This window comes from Tenebrio molitor, chromosome 6, assembly GCF_963966145.1.
Source record: "Tenebrio molitor chromosome 6, icTenMoli1.1, whole genome shotgun sequence".
Lineage (NCBI taxonomy): Eukaryota > Metazoa > Arthropoda > Insecta > Coleoptera > Tenebrionidae > Tenebrio > Tenebrio molitor.
Genome location: NC_091051.1, coordinates 13,622,842 through 13,646,507, shown reverse-complemented (window position 1 = coordinate 13,646,507; position 23,666 = coordinate 13,622,842). Strand labels below are relative to the sequence as shown.

General features: G+C 34.0%; 4 protein-coding genes and 1 long non-coding RNA gene across 15 annotated transcripts in view; 4 read left to right on the top strand and 1 right to left on the bottom strand.

Moving 5' to 3' along the window:
- ZnT63C (zinc transporter 63C) overlaps window positions 1-23,666 on the bottom strand; it is a 36,024-nt gene that overhangs the window by 7,526 nt on the left and 4,832 nt on the right. For 2 of the 8 annotated variants that reach the window (XM_069052234.1, XM_069052235.1), the window contains exons 4-6: window positions 23,137-23,632; window positions 22,863-23,085; window positions 21,572-22,502 (exon numbers count right to left, since the gene is read on the bottom strand). In XM_069052234.1, the coding sequence (XP_068908335.1) occupies window positions 22,284-22,502; window positions 22,863-23,085; window positions 23,137-23,632 (938 nt within the window). In that variant the 3' untranslated portion in view covers window positions 21,572-22,283. Of the gene's footprint in view, window positions 1-21,571; window positions 22,503-22,612; window positions 22,781-22,837; window positions 23,086-23,136; window positions 23,633-23,666 lie in introns of those variants that run through there. The other 6 variants (XR_011160654.1, XR_011160653.1, XM_069052236.1 and 3 more) reach the window with 6 other exon arrangements.
- On the top strand, window positions 2,462-7,397 carry LOC138134139 (1-acylglycerol-3-phosphate O-acyltransferase Pnpla3-like). 4 transcript variants are annotated; one of them, XM_069052232.1, is made up of 9 exons: window positions 2,463-2,759; window positions 4,383-4,804; window positions 4,861-5,121; window positions 5,635-5,810; window positions 5,887-6,087; window positions 6,189-6,346; window positions 6,410-6,485; window positions 6,598-6,926; window positions 6,978-7,397. In XM_069052232.1, the coding sequence occupies exons 1-9, from the start codon at window positions 2,600-2,602 to the stop codon at window positions 7,241-7,243; spliced, it is 2,049 nt and encodes a 682-aa protein (XP_068908333.1). In that variant the 5' UTR covers window positions 2,463-2,599; the 3' UTR covers window positions 7,244-7,397. The 4 variants fall into 4 exon arrangements, with proteins under 4 accessions (XP_068908331.1, XP_068908333.1, XP_068908332.1 ...); XM_069052231.1 differs by having other exon boundaries at window positions 6,407-6,485; XM_069052230.1 differs by having other exon boundaries at window positions 2,462-2,759; window positions 6,189-6,485.
- On the top strand, window positions 7,738-9,199 carry Pex16 (peroxin 16). Its single transcript, XM_069052240.1, has 4 exons — window positions 7,738-7,984; window positions 8,041-8,281; window positions 8,341-8,751; window positions 8,797-9,199. Exons 1-4 carry the CDS (start codon window positions 7,861-7,863, stop codon window positions 9,056-9,058), a joined length of 1,038 nt encoding a protein of 345 aa, XP_068908341.1. The 5' UTR covers window positions 7,738-7,860; the 3' UTR covers window positions 9,059-9,199.
- LOC138134145 (radial spoke head 14 homolog) lies at window positions 9,464-21,473 on the top strand. Its single transcript, XM_069052242.1, has 12 exons — window positions 9,464-9,613; window positions 9,663-9,808; window positions 9,856-9,974; window positions 10,021-10,232; window positions 10,284-10,447; window positions 10,494-10,637; window positions 10,694-10,852; window positions 19,348-19,517; window positions 19,575-19,768; window positions 19,821-19,936; window positions 19,990-20,100; window positions 20,153-21,473. The coding sequence occupies exons 1-12, from the start codon at window positions 9,529-9,531 to the stop codon at window positions 20,243-20,245; spliced, it is 1,713 nt and encodes a 570-aa protein (XP_068908343.1). The 5' UTR covers window positions 9,464-9,528; the 3' UTR covers window positions 20,246-21,473.
- On the top strand, window positions 15,257-18,420 carry LOC138134146 (uncharacterized). The gene is made up of 2 exons (XR_011160655.1): window positions 15,257-18,187; window positions 18,239-18,420. It is a non-coding gene; the product is annotated as an uncharacterized lncRNA (long non-coding RNA).

Genomic DNA, 23,666 nt, shown 5'->3' with positions numbered 1-23,666 from the left:
AACTATCAGTAGTACAACCCTGGCCATGTCACGATTAATTATTGCACCAGATACACAAGTAGATGGAATAATTTTGCGATTATTTATGTATGTACAGTTGGGGCCAAATAAAAGCGACCACTAAATTGACATTTTTGTCATCTTTATAAGTTTTGGTAATTCAGGCTTTTAAATGAAAGTTTCTCGGGTAACAAGAGACCCATACCCGTAACACATCATAACACTCACGGATGATGTCAATTTGAAAAATAGTTTTTTATTATTTTATTATAGAAAAAATTGCTGCCCAGTTTTATTTGGCCGTAACTGTACATATTAACAAACACTATTTTGCAAATTTTAAGAATATTTTTTTTTAATATTTCATAAATTTTATGGAATTAATTGTTCTTACTAGTAACTTTTTGTCTTTTACGTGATATCTATTTTGAAAAAAAGAAATTAACGTTACGTGATAGCTCTTGTGTTAGAAATATAATTATTGACTGATATTTGAATAACAATAACAATAAATGTTTTTTAATTTTTTTGTTCTTTCATTTTCGTTACTCTTTATTCAAAATTAAAAATCAAAATTACAACGTACAGATAATTTCAAAATTATAGAGTACACTTGAAAAATCAAGAAGTCGATTTATTAGTTTTTTCCACATGTAGAGATGCCTTTTTGAAATTCGAACGTCATATTTTTTTATATAGGTTAGGTAAGTTTGACAACATAAAACGTCGCTGATAGATGTTTTAGAACACAATAATATTGTCTGTTTTGTCCTCTGCACACTGTAGAAAATTAGGTGTACTCTATAATTTTGAAATTAACTGTACATATTTTCAAAAATGAAAATATGAATTTTGCATTCAAACTTGACATAGAAGCTCCCCCTTCTCTCCAAAATCCTACTGCTTCAAACATGGAATAATACGAGAAAATCAATACAATTTAATGTTTGTTTTGACTCCAATTAATGTGGCTGTGAACAATCGTGCAAGATAACTGGCATTTCATATTAACAAAAAAATTCCACCCGGAAGAAGTATAAATGATAAATGTTTTTGCCAAAAAGACCATTTTTACAAATTACGAAATTCCGGAAACTTTCTCTCTCATCCTCTATTTGTTGGAGAAGATGGTGGAGCTGTAGCCCCCCCTCTCCACCCAAAAATACCGCCCCCATTTAGGTACCTACACACCACCTATACACTCCCCACAACAATTATCGCATAGGCATAACATATGTTTGTAGGTACATGTGAAATTTGAACTTTGACTTAATTTTTTTTCTCTGTTATCCTTCCGAGAATGGAATTGTATAAAATCCATATTGCACATACCTATCAACATAAGGAGTTACAGTCATTGATTAATTCGCTCTAAAGTATTGTGGTAAACGAGATGGTTCTGCAATGTCTTGCATACAGTCAACAAAAATTAACACAAGCTTTGCAAAAATCAATTAAGTATCATTCCAATATAGGGCTGAAATCTTCTTAAAGATTAAATTTAGTCTATTTATACCAAAAATGTTTGCAGACCATTTGCTATACCTATACTTAAGAAACAAAATACAAAATGATACGATAATAATTGTTGTGCGGTGTGTATTAACATAAAAATTAAACTCATTCGTGATATAATATGTATTTTGTATGTTAGAATTTTTTAGGTTAGCTCACATTTTTATCTTTTATCATCTACGGGGTCATTCACAAAACTCTGATAATTTGCAAATTGTTAACGAAACGGCAAATATGTACAATGCTTCAACAATAGGTAGTAGTTGTCATGGTTTTGAATTTGCAATGTCTTATCGAGCCTTACCGGGTTTCCAGAAGACCCCCTGAGATAACAAATTATTGGATTGGATCTCCATTATTATTATTTCTAAATTGTTACAAAATTACAGTAAAAGTGTACATGATGTACATAATGGCTACAAAAATGTCACACAACCAAAAAAAAATTACTACAGCCTGAAATGATACTACCGAAATACGGATGTACATAATTACATAATAATTTTGATTTAAAAATCTCGATTTCTCGTATTTTCTTCATGAAGCAGACAGCATCCGTCTTTTCTTGCTATTAGAGTTTGGAGTACTACCGAGCGATCATTTAAAAAATAAATCGAGTTTGCTTTGGAGCCTATGCTATAGCATGGGTTCCCATAGGTAACACGCCGACTCGATTAATTTTTTAATTGATCGCACCGTACTTATTTTTATTTTTATTAGGATAGTGAAGCTTCTATTCTAAAATAATTCGACCCCGACAACCAATCCATAATCGACAAAGTACAACCGACGTACCGCTAAACAGTTTTCAATTCTATCGTCCTTTTCTAACAACTTTTGTTGAGTAGCACACCACTTATCTCAACCAATAGGAAGCCTCCCACTGACGTCACGCCACCCCTCCACGTGCTACCACGTTATCGAATTTATTATTATCCGCAATTCGCCTTGTTTATTTCAATGCTCTCTCAGTTGCGCTAGAGGCAAGACGTAACTGTCCACGTGTGTAAATAGACATCAATAAAGCGTGAACGCAACGTATTAGTGAGATTCTGCCTGTGATAACTGTACAGTGACAATAACAATGAATCTGTCGTTCGCTGGTTGTGGATTTCTGGGCATATACCATGTCGGAGTGGCGTGTTGCTTCCGCAAATATGCTCCACATTTATTGTTAAATAAAATCTCGGGGGCGTCTGCAGGTGCCATGGCCGCCTGCTGTTTACTGCTAGATCTGCCACTAGGTGCGTATTTATTATTACGTCACCAAAATGCGTAAGCCGTAAGCTTCATTTGTTTCGCGCCACTGCCAATACCCAATAAGGACCAGTACGGTACCATTTCGTCTGTCAAAAGACAAAACAAAAAACAAAGTGTGCAATAGAATACAATAAAAAATAGAAGTTTGCAGAAATAAATAATTTTGTAAAGTGTTGTCACGTGACTCTGACGGCTCCACTTATAAAACTGTAATATTCACCAAATCAACAAAGCGGCATTTTGCAGGCTACTGTAGTACAGAAGAGTAGCAACTTATTGTTCCAATTTCGTTGATACATGATACATTCTTTCAAAGATATGGGAAAAGTCAATTTTGAACCGCAACTTGTTGGATACAAAATGTTTATTAACAGTTTTTAAAAACTGTCAGTACAAATGGAAAAAGGAATATGTAGTGATTTAGCAATTACAAAAATCTTGGAAAACAACGTAATAACAGTTACAAAAAAAATTGTAATTATGACTTGCGTAAAAGTAACGTAAGTGGTAAAGGTAATAATCAACCTTGAACGAATTACAACTGTCATGTGATCAAGTTAAAGGAACTTAAAAGCAGGATGTTTTAGACACAACCTTAATTTGACGCAATAACATTTGAAAAGTTGTTAATTTAGGTACATTCTAGAATTACTACATTTGCGTGTCAAAAGATGAATATCGTAATCTGATAAAAAAGCGTTTCGTTGAAGTTGATATTGTTTGATGGCGATAAATTATTTCCGCTTTTGTTTTTGTTATATCTATAATATTATCTTCTGTTTTAAATGACCTTTCTTCATTGCTACAATTTGCTTTGTCAGTTGCACAAATTGCTATCTAAATAGGTGAACAACACAATTTAACACGTGCCACTTTATCGGCCATATATCCAGCTGATTAATTTTTGAATGATTTTACTTTCTTACAGTATAATACGCAGTTAAATGTGTTGTAAACAACAATATTGTTTTAGCAACATTGATAATGTGAATCTAAGTTCGGTAAACATGTTGAAATTAGCTTATTTTACAAGAAAAAACGATAAAATATGTAAGTCAACAGTGTAATAGTTTCAACTGTAACTAGTCGATCTTTACGATATTTCTGGTACTAATGGTGTCAATACTGTTTGTTCGACTTATCTTGTAATCGCTAAATATAAATATGAATAAACTTTTAGAAATCTATTGTTTATAGTGATCTGTAAGACGGTACCCGAGTTATGTATATTTTTCGGAATTTTATCTATTATACGAGAATTACAAATACAAATAACAATTACAAATAAATATCGAGTAAAAAAAGGAAGTTATTGAACTTAGTTGATTAAATTATGTATTTAATATTCATAATCATGGGAAAGTAAACAAATGGAGTCAAGTCGAACCATTATCTTTACCACAAGCATCGTTTTATCTTGCGAGGTACTTTAATTAATGTTGAATTCTTATATTTATAAACAATTGATTTTTTATAATGTAGATCCAATTGTTATCTAGTTAACGATGTTAATCGATACTATTGAATTTTCGTCATGGATCTGATCCCATTAAATATCACCGCGACTCAAATAAATAACTGTAGTTGGTAAAAATGAATATTTTCAGGTGAAATGACCAGTGACGTCCTTCGAGCAGCTGCAGAAGCGCGAAGACGATCTTTGGGTCCCTTCAACCCCTCTTTCAACATCCACAACCTCCTGATGGAGGGTTATGAAAAATTTTTGCCAGATGACGCTCACATCAAAGTCAGCGGCAAGCTACACGTGTCTCTCACTCGCGTTCACGATGGCAAAAACGTTATCGTTTCGCAATTCGATACCAGAGAGGAATTAATCCAGGTGCTCCTAGCTTCTGCTTTCATACCGTTCTTTTCCGGCCTCATTCCACCTAAATTCAAAGGGGTGAGATACATGGATGGGGGATACAGCGACAACTTGCCCACTTTAGACGAAAATACGATCACGGTCAGCCCCTTTTGTGGGGAAAGTGATATCTGTCCCAGAGATGACAGTTCACAGTTGTTTCATGTAGGTGTAAAAATTGGTGCTTAACAGGCGATGTTTACAGTTGTTGTTGTTTGCAGATCAACATCGCTAATACAAGTATAGAATTATCGAAACATAATATTTATAGAATGGTGAGGATACTGTTTCCGCCAAAACCGGAAGTGTTGTCGAACATGTGCAAGCAGGGTTTCGACGATGCCCTCAGGTTTTTACATAGGAACAATCTTATCAACTGTACGAGATGTTTGGCTGTACAGTCGACTTTCGTTGTGTCTGATACTTTGGAGGAAAATCTGGAATACGATCCACAATGCAAAGAATGTAAACAACACAGACAAGTAAGTAAAAACTGGTTTAGAACTAATCTCGTTACCACAAAAATATCGGTTGCACAATTTTACGATTAGAATTTTTCCTAATTGGCGCACCAATTTTTTTTTTTGTAAAAATCGCAATTAACTGTTCTGTAATCAACTGGAATTGATTACCCTAATGAGAGATTTCCAAATCACCGCTAAAAATTTGCCCAAGTAAGTTAATTAAAGGGTATCAGCTGCATAATTAATACAAATGCCAATAATCTCATTAATTTAAATAAATGTAATATTGAATGCTGAAAAAAATAAGAATCCAATCGCCTTGGACATGTTTTTGTGACTGATCGCTAATTATAATAGATTATTTAGTCTGGTTGATTAGTCATCACCTACACTCTTTTTTATCTTTTAAATTAATTAGAAACATACATTGTGTGGTGATTGCTTTTAATTAAAATATGAACACTTCTATTAAAATTTTATTTTATTTTTATGAAACCACATCATTTATTTTTCTTTTTCTGATTTTTGTAGGAGGCTCTTGTCTCAAATATGCCCGAGACGGTACTTAGCATTTTCCAAGAAGCAATAGACTCAACTAATAACGGATTACTTAATTGGCTATTCAAGCATCGCGGTATGAAGCTACTGTCGGTGTTAAGTCTTCCATACACCCTACCAGCTGACATCTTGTACGCCACATTCACAAAGTAAGTCGAAACTGGAATTTGAATCCTGAAAGCAAATCCGCAATCCGTGGCCCTATTGTAAAACTAACACTTACAGGTTAAATTTAATACCCACTGTAAAAGCGACCCCCATCATTATCGCTAGAAATGTAACAGATTTTAATTTTGTTACTGCTGTTGGTAACCACTTTGAAACAAAATCTTTCAAATATGCAGTCCTAGGAAACACTGTATTACCTTCAAATGCTCTAGTACCCGTGCAGTGCTCTGCATGTTCTCAATTATCTAACAATCAGAGGTGACTAACTAGCATTGTCTTCGTCTTGTGTCTACCATAATGTGTCTCGTCTCGTGTTGCTTCTTCGAGTTTTTCTTAATTTGAATGTTGTCTTTTTGAAGGTTCATGGCGACGGCTCCGCAAGTAGGTAACACGTTCTGGGACGTGAGCAAATATTTCATGGACCAATTGTCGCATCTTCTCAGTAAAGTCAACAAAAAGAGGGAACAACTCAGTGCCAAAATTATTTGCCAATTGGCCATAACCGAATATGGTGGAAGTATGTTTAACGTTTTAATTTTTATTTTGACGAGTTTATTAATACATATTATTATTTCAGCAGATGTTGAAGCTTGTCAAGATACATTGTCCACTAAAAATAAAATGAACTTGAACTTTACACTCAATTTAGATGATAGGTAAGTGTTTTTCAAGTATTACACGCTATATAATAATCCTGGAGACCAAAGTCCGTTGATAGTCTCACAATGCACAGTTTTTTTACCTTTGTTATATGTTTTTTTTTTGCAGTGATTTACCCATCAGCCAAAGTCCAAAACGCAAATTCGCAACTACCAAAATCCTACAAAGGAAACCTAGTCTGACAATAAACAGAACTGATACCGGCGACGAAGACACATTTGAACACATACTGCAAGTCACCTCTCATCACGAGACCATAATGGCTTACTACTATTTGGACGAAAATAATAAAGTTAAAGTTACGGAAATATTCGACGTTACTGAAAGTGATTCTCCGCTCGTTCAGACAACCCACGAGAAAGAATTTAACAGAAATCTGGAGTTTGACGATGACTGGGATGAATCCACTTGGACCACAGCGCATGCGTTAGATGATCGTACGTCAATCCCTCAATGCGAACTGGAGCATTCTAATTCTGTACTTTTAGACACGTATCTAGAAGAAAGAAGGAGGAGTTTGGCCGAAATGTCCGAATATTCTCTGGAAGATCTTGTCGATAGAGACACTTCCAATTTGTTTTCCGACCCGGAAAGCGAATGGAACGGAACTTACAAAATTGAAGAACCGGAAGACGACGACGACGATCTATTACCGACAGCCGACTTAAGACCGGAATCTGACCAACCAGAACAACTTTCAGCTTACATGAGGACCTGCCCAGTACCTTCTTTCACATATCAAGAAGATTTATAGGATAACAAATAGTTTAGGTAGATGTTGTTACATAGAAGCTTTGTTAAGTTGAACCAAAAAAATGTGATATTGTAACTGTTAAAACAACTGATATTTAAGTATTACATGACCTCTATCGATTGTGACTATTTATAATAAATTATGTTAGTTGGTAGTTTTAATTTAACTTGATAAATAAATATAAAAGTATTGTTATTAGTTCAAATAATGTTTTATAATGTTTACAATAAAAAGTTTAATGTAGAACTTGCGTATTTGCTAAAAGTACCTTCAAATAAATATTCGTTGACGTCGACATTGAAGGTAGGCAACTTTATTAACTTACCACAAATGTATCGCAGATAACAACTTTGTAAACTTAACAACTCGCTGAAACTGGTCATTATAATTTTCTGCAAATGCCCTGCTACGGGTCTGATACATCTGTTAATTTTTCTATTCCAAAAATATTTCAAATGTTGTAACCGTTGGACAGCATGACTACACGGCAATAATGCCAACATTATCAATGACAGTTGTTTTGCAGACTTTGATTCCCTAGCGTATTACCTATTTTTTCAATACAAACATGACAAACATTGTTATTACGTGTAGCACGTAACGTTGTTGCTCTCAAAATGTCTTCGGTGTTGCTATCTCTCCCCGAAATTTTTGCGGCTTACAAAAACTGGGTGAGCCAAAATCCACAGGTTGTTAGTGACTGTGAAACGTCAGCAAAATGGATTTCATATTTTATAGCTGGTGACAAAATGCTCTTTACCATTCCCTGCACTCTCCAACTGATTATAAAATTTTAGGGAAAATTAACAATTCACACGTTTTCACAGAACTCGTGTATTGTTTATCAAATTTATTGGTGTTCTTTAATGATAGAATTATAACTAATCTAAGACAATTAGAAGTACCAGGTTCTGGGGACACTTTAAAATCATGGCTCACTGTTGTCGAATATTGTGAAGTTTTATTTGAGTTGTCTGCACAAAAAATATGGGGTAATGTAGGGAAATGGTTGGTCATTATAGGTGTGCAAGTTTTCAAGTAAGCTTGTTTATAAATTTTGTAATAGTTGCCCTTGAATTAATTTATTTTATTTATAGATGTTTATCAAGATTAATCCTGGTTTACAACTATAAAGAAAGCATCATACAAACACCACCAATTCCACTGTTAGAGAGAGGAAAATTAGGCAAACCTAACACAAACATTAGCTCAATTAGAGATGTAGCCCTGGCCCAAATGGATTCTGTAGCTTTTACATTGAAGGGATCAGGGAGAGTTATAAGAAGAGTTGAAGCATCACCTCCAGTCCATACAAGGACATGGAAACCACTCCAAATGCAAGAAGCTTGTGATAATGAACAAACGTTGGAACAAGCTTTGGCAGGCAGACAACTCATTGCTGAGACTATTTACATAGTAAAACCTGTTGCCCATTTAACTTCTATGGTATGTTTTGGAAGTAATTCTTGGAAGCCATGGATTGTTTCACTTCTTTTAGATTTGACCAGGTAAAACTGCACAAGCATGAATTTACACAATAATTGTTTTTTTAGTTTGCAGCTGTATGCATCTTGCAAGGGGACAAAAATAAACTCTTTGACACCTAAACAGAAATTACAATTATCAAAAAGAAGAGTTATGTTGTTAATGTATTTGCTAAGATCACCTTTTTATGATAAGTACAGCAAAGATAAAGTACATGCATTGTTAATGTCATTAAGCAGAAATGTGCCTTTTGCAAGACTAATTTGTAAGCCTCTGGCACAATATTTGCCTTTCTGGCAAAGCAATTACTTTTATATGTGGTCTACATAAGGAGAAGGGTGATAAGTTTGTTTTTTATGTAGACAAAGTACACAGGGTTAAGTTCCAAACATTGCAAAAAGTCAGAATAGAGGTTACATATATTTTTACAGATTCTTGGTTTTATTTTGTAAATAAATGGAAATGAACGAGTTCTTTTAGTTTTTTTACACCTGAAAGGTTTTATAAGTTCGTGTAGGCAAGCCACAATACATAACATTCCTTTCGCATATAAAGTACGAGTTAATAACGTTATTTATAGGACATAAAATAAACTATTTTATCAAAGTAATGGACCGCTTAGTTGCTTATTTAATATTGTTCCAACTTATATCTACATTGCCAGATAAGAACCGAGACCTTGGTGTCCTAGATAGCTCGCCACGCAAATCGGATTACCATTCAATAATTATTTCTTACTAATTTCTAAACAATGTCATTTTTCAAAAACCACTGTCATATAAAGTTCTAATATTTTGAAAATGTTTTCGCTGTATAGAAATTCCTATTTGCACACGAGATGTAGTTCTGTAAACCCCCGAATTATAAACAGAAGCGTTGACTTAGGTATAGGTATCTTAAAAAAGATTTTCAAAACGTAAATCGTCTCTTCTAGCAAGAAGTGAACCCATCCTTCACGATTCGTCCGATTTTGAACCTCCTTTTTTCCGCTTAACGTCAGAGCAACCCGACATTCCCATCGACAATGTGGACCCGACCAGACGTCCATTGGCATTTGGATCGTGGGCTTTACCCAAACTAGTAATAAAATAACATCTTGTAGTAGCCTCACCAAAAATCTTTTGTAGCGACGGGAACTACACGATGAAGACGACATGGTTGTTATTCAGGCCCTAATGAGCATCTGCGATTTGGTCCACGATCCAGAACGCGGATATGAAGCTCTCGTATTGAAAATTCCAGACAGGTTGCAACAAATACCATAAAAATGTCATAAACATAACTGAACGTAGGTTGGCGGACAAGCTTCTCGATCCGCTGCCACCAATTCGCGAGAATGCGATTTTAGTTTTAACCACCTTAGCAGGGTTAGGAGATGGGAAAGAAGCAATTGTAAGAAACTCAGATCTTCTGGAAAATCTGCTTTTGTGTCTTGGGGACGAACAGATGACGGTGCGACTGAAGGTGGCTGCTTGTTTCGAAATGATAGCAAGAAGCTGGATGAGTACTGAAGTAAATCCTGAATTGTTCACTCACACCATTTGTGATCTTTAAGCGGCTGACGTTTTGGTGGAAATAGGTCTTATACAAAATCTCCTTGAGATAATTGAAAAAGATGAAATGCCATCAATCGTAGAGTTTCACTTGGAAACTCTCAAATCCTTGATGTACGACTGTGGAAAATGTGTGGCAGTGAAAAATAATGGCTTCAGAATCTTTGTAAGTATCTCTCGTTTGCTAATAGATTTCTAAAGGTAGTTACAAGATGAGATATTTGGACCACGACTCTTCGTCTGTAGTCGCCAAAGCTCTTGACTGCTTGATGATCCTAACGTCGACCAAGAAAGGTAAACAACTTGCGCTGCAGAAGAACTTATTGAAGACTCTGAACAAGCTTCTGCATTATGGGGTACGCACGTAAATTTACGCCTTTCAGCTTATGTTGCCACAATTGTGTAATTCAAGGACACTCAAATATGTACCAGTGCGGCTTCCGTGGTGATGTTTTGTACAGTGAAAACCAGAGCAAAAATTTTGGCAGCTGATATTAAAAATTTGGCTAAACGTTTGGTCAAGCTATCGACAAATCCACTCAATACCAATCTGCAGATGTTCTGTCTCAAGGTAACCACATTAAACTGGTGCGAGTTGTTATATTTATAGAAACATTTAGGCTCTCACAAACATTTGTGAACATCCTCTGGTAAGAAAAGAGGTGCGGGATCGTTATCTTCAGGAATTAACAAATCTCCAAGTTGGAACTAATGCGGAATTCAAGAGGATTCTCTTGCAGACAATAAGCTGGGTCCCGAATAAGTGGGAATAATATCACAAATCTGGAGCAAAATCTAAAATAAATTATAGTGGGAAACATGTCCATTTTTATTATTATTTAAACTCACGAATTTTATTTCTGGTAAAATCAAAACAAAACAAAATAACATTCGTAGGTAGTTGTTGTTGTTCTTATATTGTTACTGGAAGCATGAAGATACTTTTTTTATTTTTTAAATTGTTTGTGCACCGAATTATCGATCATTGATCAGAAATGAAATCTTTGTCAAGTGTTTACAAAAGCAAAACAGATAACTAACACCCATTGTTTTGACTTATCTTATCTGACATCAAACCTCATGTCTTATTACCAGTTAATTTGTGTTTATGATCTGTTAATTCTAATACGCTGGTAATTGAACTAGATAACGGAAACTGTTCCATGAATAAATATGTATTAAAATGAAAGCGTAGCTTAAAAAGGTCTTGGAAGAGATTTCCATAACACTGGAGTCCTTGGGACAAGAATATTTTATTGTTCCTTGTAATTATTTGCATCGCGAGTTGTATCATTTTTATCAGCCTTGACTTTTTAAACGGAAATATATAATCTCCACCGTAGAGATAGTTTTTTATTTTCCCAGACTCCAGAAAATCGAGGATTGTTGCGATAATGTTTTTCAAAATTTCTACATTTGTGTTTTATCTTATCACTCCGTGGGTCACAATTTATGACCTTTTATTATTTCAATTCAACTTCCCAAATTTGTGAACAAATAAATTTTCTTCAAATTTATGAGGCTTGAAAATAAACAATTGGGCCAGCTTTTGACGAGGCTACCAGCGTGACTATTTATAGAGAGGTAACAAGGTAATTAATTCGATGTCAAGTTAGAATTGTTAACAGAGTTCACGGCTTGTGAGACACACTTGAAGTTGTTCGAATGTCTTGCGAAAATCTGGAAGATGTTTGCTGGCAAATTCGTACAAAAATGGTACGAGTCGCTCTAATTATGCTCGTTAGTACACGTGAACATGAGACAAAGAGTCAAGGTTCGCATTTCCGATTCATTTAACAATAACGTTGTTACAATTTGCAATAATAAAGTAGTTAATCATGATATGAAAACCGGCTGAGCATGCGTGTGGCTCGACGACGGAAAAGCATTTACATTTTACTCGGAGCCCGGTAGTATTTTGCCGACCAAGCCGACTTATAAACATCAACCACCGAGGTTAAACAGCTGATTTTGACAGTGGTATTATTAGGATGAAAACGAAGGATTTTAAATAGACGCAACACTTCCATTGTAAAAAGTGAATTGTAGTTTCATTCATAAAAGTTCTATTTAATTAACCTTCGCATTGAAACCAAGAATAAATCACGATGAGTGCTGTAGCACAAGCGGTGAGTTATACATTCGTAAAAAAGAATTTGCGTGTTTTTTTCTTTGTTTTGCAATTGACAACAAATATCGCGTCTTTTTGTTCTTGCCACGATCCATAACAATGATTCACTCAAAAAATGGTGTTTTTTCAGATGGTGGTCTTATAAATAATCCGACTGTATGTAGGTATAAATAGAAATTTTATACTCGTAAATAATGAATAAAATAATCAATAGATTCATCACTTCGTATTCATTCATTGATTGACTCTGTTTCGCCTACCGTTGTTCTTGTTGTTGCGTAAACGAAAGGCTAATTTATTAGGTTTCAACTTTGATTTAAATTTTAAAAAAATTGCGCGTAGCGTTAAGAATAATTTACTTTTAGAACGTATTAGAAGTTGTCTATAAACAAACACTAAACAGGAGGTATTTTAGAGCGTGAAAAGAAAATTGCTGATATAAATAATTAATAACAGAATTCCCCCAAGTTCAACGTGTTTTGTTACTATGGAAGCTTTGGTTTGGTATTATTTCAGATTTCCTAATATTGAGGCAAAATCACTGAGGATTCTTGACCTTGTTGTGCGTAATTCGCGTATTATCATTAAAAATAATTATTTATTAAAATGTAAGTGTTTGTCAAATTGAATACATATTTATCAAGTTTGGATTGCAATTGTCGTGTTTTACAATATTCTTAATTACAAACATTCGAGGTAATCGAGTGAAATTAAATGGATTACAGACATTTGCACTTTATCTTTGTTTCTATCCTTCATACCATCTGAAGAGACAATTTTTTCTCTATTTTGAGTGTTTTAAATGAAAACACAATTTCGAATTTTCGTTGCAAGAGGCGTTCACGATTAGGTAACAGGATTTGTCATTAGAAGCAAACAAAGTATTCGAATGTTTGCTAATTGTAGAAACACGATTTTTTTTAAATAAAACTATCAAGTATGAATTATTTATGACGATAATAAAAGTGTTTTTGTTTTAATTAAGCAATACTGTGACATTAATGGCTTAACCTGTAAACGTATAAAACTTTGAATTTTTAATTGTATAAAAATAATTCTATGTTAATTGGAAGATAAAATTATTACTTTCACTGACTGACTGCACAGATTATTATCTGATAATACTTCAAATATCTACGAAAGTATAAAGGTCGTAAAAATAATAGTACCGTCCTCAAAACTATTATCAGATTCCAAAAACGTAAGATACACGCATTTCACTCAAGATACTTGGATGAGAGTCTGAACACAAGAAATAAAAGACAGTTGGTTATGGTGCATTATATTTCAACAAACTGTCACGTTGGCTTTTTTTTTCGTTTGGTTCAGATTTAATTTTTTTATACCGGGTGTACCTATTATGAAAAACCTTTGGTGCTATAACTTCCTTATTTTTTATTCGATTTTAATAAATGATATGTCAAACAAAATCGTTTTAAATGGGCTACAATTTGAATTGATCCAATATTTGTTCTTGAGTTCTGTTTTTGACAAATGATAGTCAACTTTTTTTTTTCAAATGGCACCATTAACTTTTATTTTAAATATGAAAATGTAAACAACCATGCTCATGCATACAAACAAAAAGAAGAAATTAAAAAATGATGTATTTTTTTTAAATCAAGCAGTCACATTAAACAGTAATAAAAGTGCATTCTAATTTTGCAAAGTGACTAAGACAGCTATGGACATTCAAGACAATAATATGTCTATTTGACTCCGGCCGATAACAGAAATGATTTATTAAAAAGAATCGTAGCAGTATGTGAACAAAAACCACCAGAATTTTTATTAAACGCCGCAATGGGCGTCAGTGGAAGGTGTCGAATGTGCCTAACAGCCCTTTCACAATGGCGTTAACGTTACGTCGATGTTAAAACGTTAATGTTAATGTTAGATCTAATTACATGTATTTCAGTACTTTTTATAAATTATTTCCGTTGGCTAATGTTAGAATGTAACGTTAAGAATCCAGAACATTTCTAGAAGTAACGTTAACGCTAACAATATCATGCAACATTAATTTTCATCATAACGTCATTGTGAACGGTCCACAATGAAATACATGTAATTTTGAATTTCTAGATCTAACGTTAACATTAACGTTTTAACGTCGACGTAACGTTAACGCCATTGTGTATGGGCCTTTAGAGAGAATGGAGGTAATTTCAAACATTTGCTATAGTAAAGTTATGGTTACTTGATTTTTGGAAATTCAATTTTTTTTTTATTAAAAACAAATTTTTGATTTTTTATTTTAATGTTTGTGTATTCAGAAGATAAACATCTATCAGAATAAAGATAAAAAAATATACAGTGCAACTTAAAAAAACAAAGTTAGCTGCGGTCTGTCAAAAAATATAATGTTAAAAAAAAATCATAGCATGTCGGGCTATAGTGTTTCTAAAACGATTTTGTTTGACGTATCATTTGTTAAAGTCGGATAAAAAATAAGGAAGTTATAGCACCAAAGGTTTTTCATAATACACCCGGTATATCATAACTTCCTACACACTCTCTGCTTTTTTATTTATAATCTAAAACTAGCTTTGGCCTGACGATTTGTTCGCATAAATTAAGAAATGTGACAAGTTCATTATCATCCACTAAAGCCGCGTAAAAGACAAATAAGGAGCTACAGTAAACATAGACAAATTTAAGTTCGGTTAAAAATCAGTTTATCTATCATAATTCATAACTAATTAAGAGTTAAGAATTTATAAGAAGGCAGGTAATGGTGCATTAGTTATACCATAGGTGTAGAAATTAAAGTAAGAATTACATACATGTATATTAAAAATGAACTCCAGGTTTAGCCTTCAACCTGCAACGTAAAAGAAGTACCGAGCGATCATTTAAAAAATAAATCGAGTTTGCTTTGGAGCCTGTGCTATAGCATGGGTTGACATAGGTAACACGCCGACTCGATTTATTTTTTAATTGATCGCACCGTATAAGACGTACGGCGACACGACCGCATGCCACGTGAATTAAAAAAAATCGACGGAAGCGAGGCGAACTCATTACGCCGTATACACTCGGTATATTTATGGCCACTGTGTATACAGAGTGTTATGGAAGTCCACGTAAAAAAATTTAATCACTAATGGAACTCTTTAAAATAAATATTTTTTACATATTGTTACCACTGGCCCTCTGGAGTGGTCGAACTGTGGACCGATACCGATGCCTCTTCCACACCGGAGTGACTCTGGAAAGAGCTGGTTCGGTCCCCGCCTCTCGATGCACGTGGTCTCGAAGAAGAGCATAGTCTTTTTGTCCTGCTCTCTTTTACGGAGCCGCAGTCTTTTTTGTAGAGGGAGAGGAGCGGAGTGAACGAAACGAAAACGTTTAGAGCGTGAACGAAAGTGAGCGAATTTCGGCTGCCGTCCCCTATTTATCGGAAAGTTGGGACCAAACGCGGCACGAACGGAGCCCGCTCAATGAAAGAGCAGAGTGCCTAGAACAAAACCGGGACGCAACGGCGTCCTGATGACAATATTGATCTTTTTTTAATCAATTTAAAAAAAAAAAATCTAACTCGCACGATTAACCCTATTAAAAAATTAGTAAAAATTACGAAGCTTTAGGGTTACATTCCTTTGACATAAGGCTTCAAATGTGTGCAATAAATTTTCCCTTATCACTTCATTCAGAACCATAAAATTTAAAAAAATCGATTTTGAGCAAAAAAAAATGTTTCGTACACGCTCATAATTCAAAGAACACATTTATGAAATTCGCTTCAAAAGAAAATTATTAGGGCCAGTTTATAGAAAGAGAATTAAATATTTAATTCGAATTAAATTTTAATGCGCGATTAACCCATGAATCCGAAATTTCGATTGGTTCAATTTGATCACTTGTTCAGTTAATTTCGCATTTGATTATGATTAACTTAATTTCGCTTCTGTAATGTTTGAATTATTCCAATTTTAACATTAACAGCGAAAAATGACTAACCCCCAATTTCATAATCAGCCTAAAGTTACTTTAACATTAAAGTTTACCATTTACCATAGAAACATATTGTTGCAACAATCCATTAAAGTCACTTTAAGATAAAGTCGACTTTAAGTTTATTATGAAACTGGCCCTAAGATTTACAACTACAGTGTCATAAATAAATACCTCATTGTTGGGATAAATACCCAATAAACATCTGTTGAGAATTTTTCTAGTAATTCGTAAGTCCATAAAGGGTAGGTACCATAAATAACCCATTTCAACCTCTTTTGTGGAAGTGACCGCCCAATTGAATAATAAATCATAGCTAAATTTTCCACTTTATTGTAAAATTCCATTTATTTCAAAAACCGGTGATGTTTTCATGATTTCAATGACACCAAATTTTTCCTAAATGTTTGAAAGGAGTCTCAGTGAAAAATGATGTGAATTTATGTAGCGGTTATTGAATTCAAATGAAATTTTTACAGAATATTCTCCAGCGATACACAATCATTTATGGATTTTTTGAAAATTCTAAATCGATTAGAAGTGGGTGTTTTCGATCGGGCGGTAAAACTTGAATCACCCTGTATATTTTTTATTAGTATGATGTATACAAAGCCTTTATTATCCACATATAAAAGTTGCTAATAAAGGACAAGAAAAAAGTGGGAAATTATAGTAAACTTTTATTTCAACACGAAACCTGTTTAGTGATTGTCATTATTAGTCATTAAACAGGTCACACGCATTACAATATAAGAAAATAAGTTGAATGGAATTTGTTGAGCTACCGCCCTTATATCTACTTACTCCTTCCCTGAATTTAATTACCTACATTACATTTTTGCAGTTCGGATATTTGCGCCATTTTAAAAATTATGAACGATTCTGATATGTCAAGTTGACAGTGACACTAACATGATTGATGAAAACCCAGTTTATACATTTTTTATTTTCATTTTTTGTCAAAAGTTAAGTTTTCTTGACCTAGTCCTAGCCATAGGGCGGCAACTCTAGATTATACATTATATTATTTGGATTATTTATCTACATACTTATATGTAATTAAAAAAATATCGTTCAAGCAGAAAATACCTAGGTATACATTATAAAATAAAATTTGTCTTATAATGGTGAAAAGCAAATAACACTTAAATTAAGCAATAGTCAAAGTAAATTAATGTGATAATTAATTAAATATGCCAAAAGCCGTTTTGCATTTTGAGTACCTATTTAACAATTGACGAAAGTAACTATGTGTCATTTGAAAAAATCATCGCTTCAATCTACTTTACAACAAAATCTGTCAATCTATTGTTTGAAATGAGTGAACGACTAGACAACGAACACCAATTATTATCGTTTGCAGAAAACGTAAGTTGTCGGAGAATAGCTATTAACATACCTAGCGATGTTATGACTATCATAACTACCGCAGATGTCGGTTTGAAATCCGAGCTCGTAGAGCGAGTTTGTTCAATAGTTTACCGGTTTCAGAATAAGCCGAAGAGAATTTAAAACAATTAAATCCCAACACTCGTCTTAAAATAGATTGAGTTGATCGCGTTTGCATGATATGTTCGAGTGTCATAGTTACATTTGGTTGTTTATACAAACAGACATTTCGCAAAATGAGTTTGAATGATAGTGTTTTACCGAAAAACGTCTTAAATGAAGAAGAACAAGCTTTAAATAGCTTAATACCGGAAAAATCGAAAGGCAGGAGGTACTTATCTGAAATCATAGAGACACTCAAACAAGGGCAAGATCTAAATAAGGTTACAATTGTAAATGAGAGTGATGTTGGCGTATTTTCATGAACTGGTAAGTGCTCGTAGTGTTAGTTCCGTAGCGTATTTATCTTTTTGTTTATAGAGTCGAAGAAATATAGCCCCTCTGCCCCTCATCATTATGGACGTAGGTACTACCCGATGCCCCATGCTATGAAGTGCAGTTCATTTTTACTATGGCAGAGTTCCGTCTATTTAAGTAATTATTGTTGTTTTTAGTTCCGTCTGTTTGAATTAATAAATGAATAAAGTTAGATATTGTCTTCATTTGTTGATTGTTGTTGACATGTCACTATGGCAATATTACCCTACAGCATAACTGTACTAGTACAGTTATGACTCACCTACCATCCAACTTTGGTGAATGTAAATCAAGGCTTACTATACTGAAACCGGTAAAAAAAATTACTCTACTTTTTGAATTTTTTGATGCATAAGACAATGAGACGTGATTATTTTTGTTTTTACGATCCTAGGATATGATTTCCAAAGTCAATTCACATTTTTGTGTTTGCACCTGATTATGAAAGTTTATGGAACCGGGATAAAAAGACTTATTTTGCTCACATTGTGCGGAAACTAGACATTTAAATATATTTCATAATCTGTTTATGTTATTAGTTATTACGCTGTAGTATTTTTTTTTTACTAATAAAACATAAATTTTACAAAATACTTCATTGTAATTAATCAAGAATGCGTGCTTTAAACAGGACACATAAAACTGAAAGCATTTAACTTTAACTATTATGCACACGCACAGTGACCTTTAATAAAGGTGACACACTCTCAAGCTCGCATTTGATACTGAATATTAAGAATAACTTTTACGACTTGCTATTATTAGTTAAATGAATTTCAAATATTTTTTTTACAAATTTGGACAATACGTAAGCTCATGGTTAATTTACGTAGGTATTTATTATTTTTGACATTTATTTCGTACAGTGGGGAAAACATCTAAAATAACTCATTTATTGATTAATTCAATAATTACTTAGCAATACAAACATGTAGTAAAATTATTTCAATCGAATTTGTAATTTGAACATGTAGCCCCGCAGGCTACGTTATAATATGCTCCACCGCAAGCAGTTCTTTTATTTTAACAAAAACCATCGCAAAACCTCTGCCTCAACCTGAGTGAATTGAGTGACGATGTTGCAACAATAAATTTGATTTTTTTGTTTTCAGGTGAAAAGTATAGGCCCAAAACTTGTCCCATTTTTCAAGACAGTTGCCATCTACTTCGTTGTTTTTTTACCATTCAACGTACCATCAGTTCTTTCAACAATCCTAAAATGTTTACCTATTTTAAGTTTAATGTTATTTGTTGTACTCCACGGTATGAGCCTCGGAGATGAGTAAGTACACTACTACATATTACTTTAACCACTCTCCTGCATGAACCAATCTTTCAGATACAAATACTCCAGAAGAATTCTAGTCGGATTGATATTTTGCTGTTTAGGAGACGCATTTCTAATATGGCCCGGTTACTTCGAGCTAGGAATGCTCTCCTTCGCCATCGGTCATATAAACTACATTTTAGCTTTCGGTTTTCAACCTTTAAATTTAACTCTAGGCGTGTGCTTGTGTGCTATTAATATAATGGGTACAGTGCCTAATTTTCCATCGAAAACTCTTGTAATTTTCTCGTATTGTAGGTCTAGCATACTTGATGCCTGGCTTACACGGTGTACTCGTTCCTGGTGTCACGATCTACACTTTTATTTTGACTACAATGATGTGGAGGGCCATCGCAAGAGCACAGTTTTTTGAAGTAAAACTCCAAAACCGTTAATAAAATCACCCATATCTATTATTTATTTGCAGGACTTGTGGACTTGGAGCAAGTTATGTTCATGCATGGGAGCAATTCTTTTCGTCATTTCCGATCTTATACTCGGTCTTGATCGATTCAAGTTTTCGATCGAATATTCACAGGTTACCACACTAACTACACTTTTATTATTTAGCGTCACTAACATTTTTTCAGGCGCTTGTTATGTCAACTTATTATGCTGCTCAACTCGGCATTGCTCTAAGTGTAGTAGATGCCAAACCCCAACCGACTGTACGTTCCCATTAAGTCAAGAAATGGTAGCATAAGTAGTTAATTAATCTCTAATAATAAGACATAGACTTGTGTATAGCGGATTTGTGTTCAGATTTTTTCAGTCTTCCATTGAACAGAAACTAGTAGGTATGTTTTACGAGACTGCAAGTGGGATTTTTAAGAAAGGGAAAGCACGAAAAATGTGTACAATATTATTAAATCCTAACAAAAACTCAAATCATTTAACCTAACTGCTACATTAATTATTTCTTACTGTTTCGTACTTGTATCGTTAAAATTATTTTACTCATCAAAAGAAAAATGTATTTTTTGTGTTGTTGCGTTCTTGATAACTTCGTGGTATTTTAAAACGTTTAAGGCGATTTCTAGATATGAATATACCCAACAAAAAATTACTCAACTGAATTTTTGTTTCTTCATGAATTAAAGTTATGCAAAACAGTAATTACAGATTACCATTTGGGAGCTTTTTCCTCCTACATTGTTATAGTAGTACTATTTATTTTTTAATTATAAATTGAAAAAAGTACACTTGACAATAAAAGAACTGCCACATTTTCGATCAAGTTTTATTTTAATATTGTAAAAATGGTTTTTAGAAAATGGTTATTGGCACATTAGGTGCCTCACTCTTTTTAAAAATCCAACTTCGGCAACAATAAACAAAATAATTTGATACATATACGTTTTCATTTTTTAACATATCGATTAATAATGTTCAAATTATTTGGTTTAAATATGACCGATATGTAAAGAAAAAAATATCCATTACTCCATCTTTGCTAAAATAGAATTCACGAGAGCTTTAATTAGCTTTGTGTGTTCAATTATAAAACAAATAACTCGGAAGAAAATAACATCTCGGTGAAATCGTCTGATATTTTTCATCATAATCGGTCATGGCTTTAACATATTTATCTTGAGTTTCGAAGAAATGACCATTATATTTTTTTAAAAGTCTGATTGTTGGATAAATGACCTGAGAAGGATAAAAATGCCAGTTCCAGTTTACTTGTAAGTGGGAAAGCAAGATTAGGTAGTTGAAAGTGAATTCTAGGTAACAGTTCGTAAATAAAGCTCATTTTGTAGTCTTCCTTTTAATTTTATTTCATTTACTGATAGATTGCACACTATCTGTGATTTTTATGTAGGTACAATTTTGTTTTTTAGACTTGAATTATTAAAAAAATGTAACATAATACTTACAATTATACAAAATAAAATATATCTTTAAAACCTATTTAAATAGATTATCTTACAGAAAAAACATTGTACTTCATCTAAAGTTCCGTTGGTATGCTAGAAAGGATCCGCTCGTCTTATATAAAATATCGAGTGTAAGTTTAGGTCAATGTCACGAGAAGGTGACATACGATTTTATTTTAGCTTTATTAATTTCGCAGTTTATACACAAAAAAATACATACATGTAAATATCAACGCTTAACTTTAAAGTTTTGCCAACAGAAGGCAAATTACAAATACACTAAGGTAGGTACTGAATTTGAGGTTTGTGAACAGCATTTGTTGTCAAACGTGTTACATCACATTATTTATTAGATTTATACATAATGACAGATCGTAAGTACGCAAAAGAAATTTCTTGTTAACGACAAACGCAACCAGAGGTCTCACTGTCAAGAACTTCTTGTAACATCGTAATCAAGTAAAATCCAAACAATTTTTTCGAATACAAATTTATCAACTACTAAACTAATTGACGGCTTACTTTTGTGTTCTCATCTAGAAAAAAAATATGCATTACCAACATGACGACTATTTCGTAATTACAAACTGACACACGTTTAAACCGAAAAAATTGCACTAAGACTAGAATCACACTGTTGTATTCGTTATTTTATTATATAATGATGTGAAGGCTCAATGGTAATAGCATATTTAAGGGAAAGTTGTTGGTTAGAAATAAAAAAGAAAACAAAGTTACATACTTACTAACGAAGGTAACTACCTGCGTATCGACAAAATATGCGAATTGTAAATATCTTTTTAGAAATAACGGTTGCTTAGACGCTCCTAAAGATTATTCACTATCAGAAATTCGACTCTGAATTAGACCTGACCGAGTATTGTGAACACTGTAAACCTCTAGAAATACAATTGCAGTCTTTCTGCAGTGAATTGTTACCTTTCTCCAGAAGCACTCCAGCTTCCATCTCGTTCATTTCTTGGGAATTAGTCGAGCTATTACTTGAGTTACCTCTTTGACGGACCATGTACGGGGTATTATTCGGCGAAGGTGTTTCACGCCCCTAAAAAAAAAACCAAAACTTTTACACATCACTAAAATCGCCAGCCAGTCGAGTTAGTGTCCAAAATAATCACTAAAGCACTATTAAAAAATTGGAAAAATCAATCACGATCGGGGATTAGGCAGTTTTTATTTTAATGATCACATGATTTAATTGAGAGAAGATGAGCTTATCACACAGATGATCACAGCGGTTATGGGCATTGCAAAAAACCAAAATTTAATACCCCAATCCATATTTTATTTATACGCCCTCACTTTCAAAAGTCTTCTCTCCAACTGGGGAAAAAGCAAAAATTTTACTGGAAGTTTCGTTACGTGAACATTTAACGTTACTTGGATTTGATCAGGGTCAACTCACTTGTTTTGAGGGTCCGCAACATGTGTTTTGTACGCAATTGTCGCTGTCCGTGGTTTTGGGACAGTCAAGAACACAGTCTTCGGTTTGGTCGTTATCGGTTATTTCCGGGCACGCTCTAAAATCTATGAATTCCGGTTGGATTGTTGTCGAATGAATTCCCTCATTGTGGAAGAATTCTTTGACTTTTTCCGCTATTTTCATATATTCGGATAAATTTCGGCATCTGTCAATCGTCAACAATTACAACTGGTCGAGCACAATAAAACAATGTTACTTAATATGGGCTGACGCGATGATTCTGTCTCCGGCCAACTGCCAAACGTGGAACTCGTGCACCCCCACGACTCCGTCCACTTTGGCCAGCAACCGTCTCTGGATGGCATCGACTTGGATGTGCGTCGGTACAGTTTGCAACAAAATCAAAGCGGAGTCTCTCAACAGTGGCCACACAGAATTCATGATCAACAATACGAGCAATATGCTCAACGCTGGATCGATGTAATTTCGGTACTTCCAATTGGTCAGCCAAAAGATCAGAGCCGATATGATCACGATGACGGAACCCAGAGCGTCCGACAAGACGTGGAGGAAGACCCCTCGCATGTTCATCTGCGCCGAACTGCTGTAGGAATGACCGTGGGAAGACTTTTCTGGTGGAGGACTCGGATAACTCTCGTCGTTTTCATTGTCATCGGTCATGGCGAGCTGTGTTAGGCGATTCCTGCTGTGAGCCAACCGACCATGGGAATGGCCGTGACTACTCCCATGTTCTGAAATTCCCCAAACTATTAGCAAACGTGGTCG